The sequence below is a fragment of the Galendromus occidentalis genome, unplaced genomic scaffold, assembly GCF_000255335.2.
Source record: "Galendromus occidentalis unplaced genomic scaffold, Mocc_1.1 scf7180000075958, whole genome shotgun sequence".
NCBI classification, from domain to species: domain Eukaryota; kingdom Metazoa; phylum Arthropoda; class Arachnida; order Mesostigmata; family Phytoseiidae; genus Galendromus; species Galendromus occidentalis.
In genome coordinates this window covers 1-3,936 of record NW_003803948.1, presented here as the reverse complement: position 1 = coordinate 3,936, position 3,936 = coordinate 1, and the positions used below count along the sequence as shown (strand labels likewise).

General features: G+C 52.2%; 1 protein-coding gene and 1 pseudogene across 1 annotated transcript; one reads left to right on the top strand and one right to left on the bottom strand.

The window, feature by feature from the left end:
* Nucleotides 1–35: 35 nt before the first annotated feature.
* On the bottom strand, nt 36–397 carry LOC100902389 (pseudouridine-5'-phosphatase pseudogene; annotated as a pseudogene).
* A 1,432-nt stretch (nt 398–1,829) lies between these two features.
* Nucleotides 1,830–3,036, top strand: LOC100902251 (pseudouridine-5'-phosphatase). Its single transcript, XM_003738413.2, has one exon. The coding sequence runs from the start codon at nt 1,833–1,835 to the stop codon at nt 2,562–2,564; it is 732 nt and encodes a 243-aa protein (XP_003738461.1). The 5' UTR covers nt 1,830–1,832; the 3' UTR covers nt 2,565–3,036.
* The last annotated feature ends 900 nt before the right edge of the window (nt 3,037–3,936 follow it).

Genomic DNA, 3,936 nt, shown 5'->3' with positions numbered 1-3,936 from the left:
GAAGCAGGTCTCGAGGTCCTTGTCGGTGAGTGAACTTCAAGTCGACAGATGCCAAATTGCTGCTCGTACCGACGGCTGTTGGGATGCCGTGCTTGCGGAGATGTTGGATCAGTTTGTACGCCCCGGGTAGCAGGACACTATGGAGAAACATCGAATGACTGATGACGTCCATGCGTTGGAGGAATTCCGCCGGGCTAATCGGGAGTTGAGCATCTTCGACGATGATCTTCGAGTAGTCTTGGCGAGTTCTGCCGATGATCTTCCGGCACAGTTCGAGGCTGTGACGTTTTCCGAATTGGCGCAGAACTCCATCGATGGACTTGAAGTAGACCTTCTCGGTGTCGAAGATCGTGCCATCGAGATCGAAGATGCAGTGGGTGACCTTTTTGAAAGCCATGGTTGCTCACAGAGTTCCTTGTTGCCTTTTCTCGTTGAAGTCGCTCTCAGCTCGAAAGTCTTCGTTCGTTGTGCTTAACCAACACCTGTCCTCCCATTTTTATTCCACCCCACCATCCCTCCCGTCGCAGAGAGAGTGAATGAAACGACTCGACGTGAAGGGTGAGAGTTCCCCCAATCCGGTCCGGGAAAAGAGGCGGGGTGCGCTTGATTCTCGGCCACCCATTCTCAGCGTTCCGTGAAACCGATTCGATGGGGAGCCCGTAGTTCGGAAGGAGGTCGTGTCGGTGAGAACTGTCTTCTGATGATGCTGTCTGTCCCCTGATGAATGCAGGCGTCAGGTTGCATGGAGTTCTTCCGAGGAACTGCTTTGGATTTGCCGGTATCATTTCACGGAAGTCTCAAGTCATCTCTCATTCTCGCATGTCCATCATTTTCGCATTTTGACAGAAAGTCCAGGATCGGTTCGGGCTCTGTCGATTTTCGGAATAGGGTCTGGGCACTCATTGCTTCTCGTAAATGAGAGTCTCTCCGGTCTACGTTGCCCTCGCAGGGCTTTCCCCCTCTCCCCGACGGGAGTCCTCCAACGGAGACTGCGCGGAGACACACACGAAGTAGCCTTCAGCGGAAAAGCACGTTGGGAAGCCCCTGCGAGATACGGTATTCCGGGAGAGCGACCTCCAGCGGAGTATTAGCTGTCTTAAGTGTTGTCAACCCACGCAAACCCCCGCGGTGTGTAACATTTGTGTCAGAAGTACTCGAAAACCCACCTTTTTGTCGCTTTCCCTGGCTATACTTGCCATACAGCAAGTCCTCGGAAGCAGCTCCGTACCGGCGTGCCCTCGTGGGAGAAATCAGCAACCCAGCGGCGATACAGCTTCAACATCGGATCGGCTGCCCCTGTGAAGCGCCGGCGAGCGTTTTTCAACCAGGTTCGTGCAGCACGTAGCTCTACGTGCACTCATCGGCAGCGTGACCACGTGCCTTAGGCTTAGGCCCAACACAGCGTGCATCAGCATCATCGATCGCATCCAGGCGTGAGTTCCCGTACTCAACTGATTGATCCCACCGCGGATCTTCGTCAGGCGTGAGTCACCGCACTCAGCTCCCTAGATCGCAGCTCAGATCACCAGATGCTGTACCGGTTGGAGGTCTCCCAATTCTGAAACAGTCTCGGAATTCGATAGCGGAGTGCTCCCTGGGTTCAAGAATAGATAACGCGGCAACACGTGAGCCACAGGGAGATCGGCGACGTTGTCTTCTTCTAAAAGACGACGATTTCCGAGCCCCCCCCCAAGTTACAGGCTTCGACGACGTCAAGAGGGCTCGAATATCTCACAGAACCTTTCCCACTGTTCTCTCCGGCTCTCTCCGACTTCCTTCTTCCGGTTCTCGAGTATTAACAGGTGCGCGAATGCCGAACGACCATAACTAGAATGGCTTTCAAACCCGTGACACACTGCATCTTCGATTTCGACGGTCTGCTCGTGGACACCGAGAGGCTCTACTTCAAGATCATCGACGATGTCCTCAAGGAATTCGGTCATCGTTACACCGTGGAGATCAAGCTCATGGTTCTTGGCTGCACAAGGAAGGATTGTGCAAGAATTGTCATCGATCATTGCCGTCTGAACATCACAATCGATGAATTCCTTCGCCTCATGGAAGAGAAATGCATTGAGACACTACCAAAATGCCAGTTGCTCCCCGGCGCAGAACGGCTCGTTCGCCATCTCGTCAAGAAAGGAATCCCGATCGCTATCGGCACCAGCAGCTCACTCGCAGCGCTCGAGCTGAAAACGACTCATCATGGGGATTTCATGAAGAATTTTACCCATCTGGTCAGTGCTACGGACGACCCGGAAGTCGCAGCTGGGAAACCCGCACCCGACGTCTTCCTAGTGTGTGCCCAGCGATTTGAGTCCCCCCCGCAGGCTAGTCGAGTTCTGGTGTTCGAGGATGCTCCTAATGGTGTTCGGGCAGCTCTGGCCGCCGGAATGCAAGCGGTGATGGTGCCCGACCCAGCTGTCGTTACTCAGGATCAGCGCAATGAAGCCACGCTCTGTTTGAACTCTCTCGAGCACTTTGAGCCCGAACTTTTTGGCCTCCCTCCATTCGACGATGAAATCCTGAGCGAATCACCTCCCCTCAATCCCAGGAATCTCTAGACTTCTCCCCGAATCGGCCCGACTTCCCGAGGGAATTTCCCGGTTGAGAAATTTCCGCGGAGGTCTGGAGCCATGCAGAACGCTCATCCTCCAAGAAGCCTGACCATACGGAAAACTAAAGCGTATATAATTGTGACATAAGTGTGAATCGAAGGATCTGTATCATTGAAAGACTGATGCATTCGAGAATTGAGAAATGAAAAACACACAACTGATGATGAACTTGATGGAGAAGAGTTTTCTTCGCGACAGAATGCGTTTCTCGGAGAGCCTCTCGAGATTCTCTTAGCACTCGGTCAGCATCGAGCTTTGGCGACCGATCCACTTGGCGATTCGATGGCGGAACTAAGCACTGTAGATTCATGCCGAAGTTCATCCCGAGTTACAGGCCTCAACCTTTGAGACTACGAATAACTACTATTGGAATAATTGGAATATAAGCTAGAGTATCGAGTCCGCCCGGACTCCACCACCCCCCCACATCCCTAGCCAATGAATACGAAGCATTTTTTCGATTTGATCGCGACACAGGCCATGCAGCCGTCTGCGAACATCTCCCGGGTGTTAATACTGAGAACTTCGATAAATTATTGCTACTTCAAAAAAAAAAGAACAATCAGAACGTCTAAGAAGCGCCTTCATTGAAGAAAGGTAACAAGTGAAGTCCTACAATTCCGAGACGAATCGTCTGGGCTTGTCGGAAGCCGATAGAGAAGTTGGACTGGCTTCGCGAAGTCTCTTGGGTGCCGATTCACGTATCGGAGATTCGGAAGTAGGAGTTGGGTCGAAAGCTGGTAAACCGAATAGCTCTGACTCGGAGTCCGATAGAGAGTCCAGGCATATCATTGGTTCTCTGCGCTGTCGTCGATGACAACTTTAGGATCATCATTTAGAACCATGACGTGTTGGAACCAGCTCTCGAGACTTAGCATCTGCAGCGGGTTGAAGAGTGGTCGTTTCTCTTCGTAGGGCGACAGTCGTAGGGGTTTGAAATCCGCCAACGACTCCAAGCAGATTGTCGCTCCCTTCCGCAGCTCATCGGTGACGAATCAATCAATCGGTCCGGAATCATGATGACTTGCGTCCCTGCGGATAATCCAGCTCAAACCTAATTGGGAGCGTCTTCGAACTCCAAGCAGTTCTCAGGGTTGGTAGCGGGACCGAATCTTCTTACAGCAACCAAGAACACGCCGGGACCGGGTTTCCCTGCGAGGAAGGACTTCAGGATCGTCCGTCCCGCTGACAATGTGATCGGAGAAGGTCTCGAGGTCTTTGTGGTGGGTGAACTTCGAGTCGACAAGTGCCAAGTTTCCAATGTTCTCAATGTTCCTTCATGATAGGAGGAACATTGAATCAGTCATTCAATGTTCCT

Excerpts from the sequence above, each read along its gene's own strand:
- LOC100902251 (XM_003738413.2), top strand. The coding sequence starts at position 1,833 with ATGGCTTTCAAACCCGTGACACACTGCATCTTCGATTTCGACGGTCTG.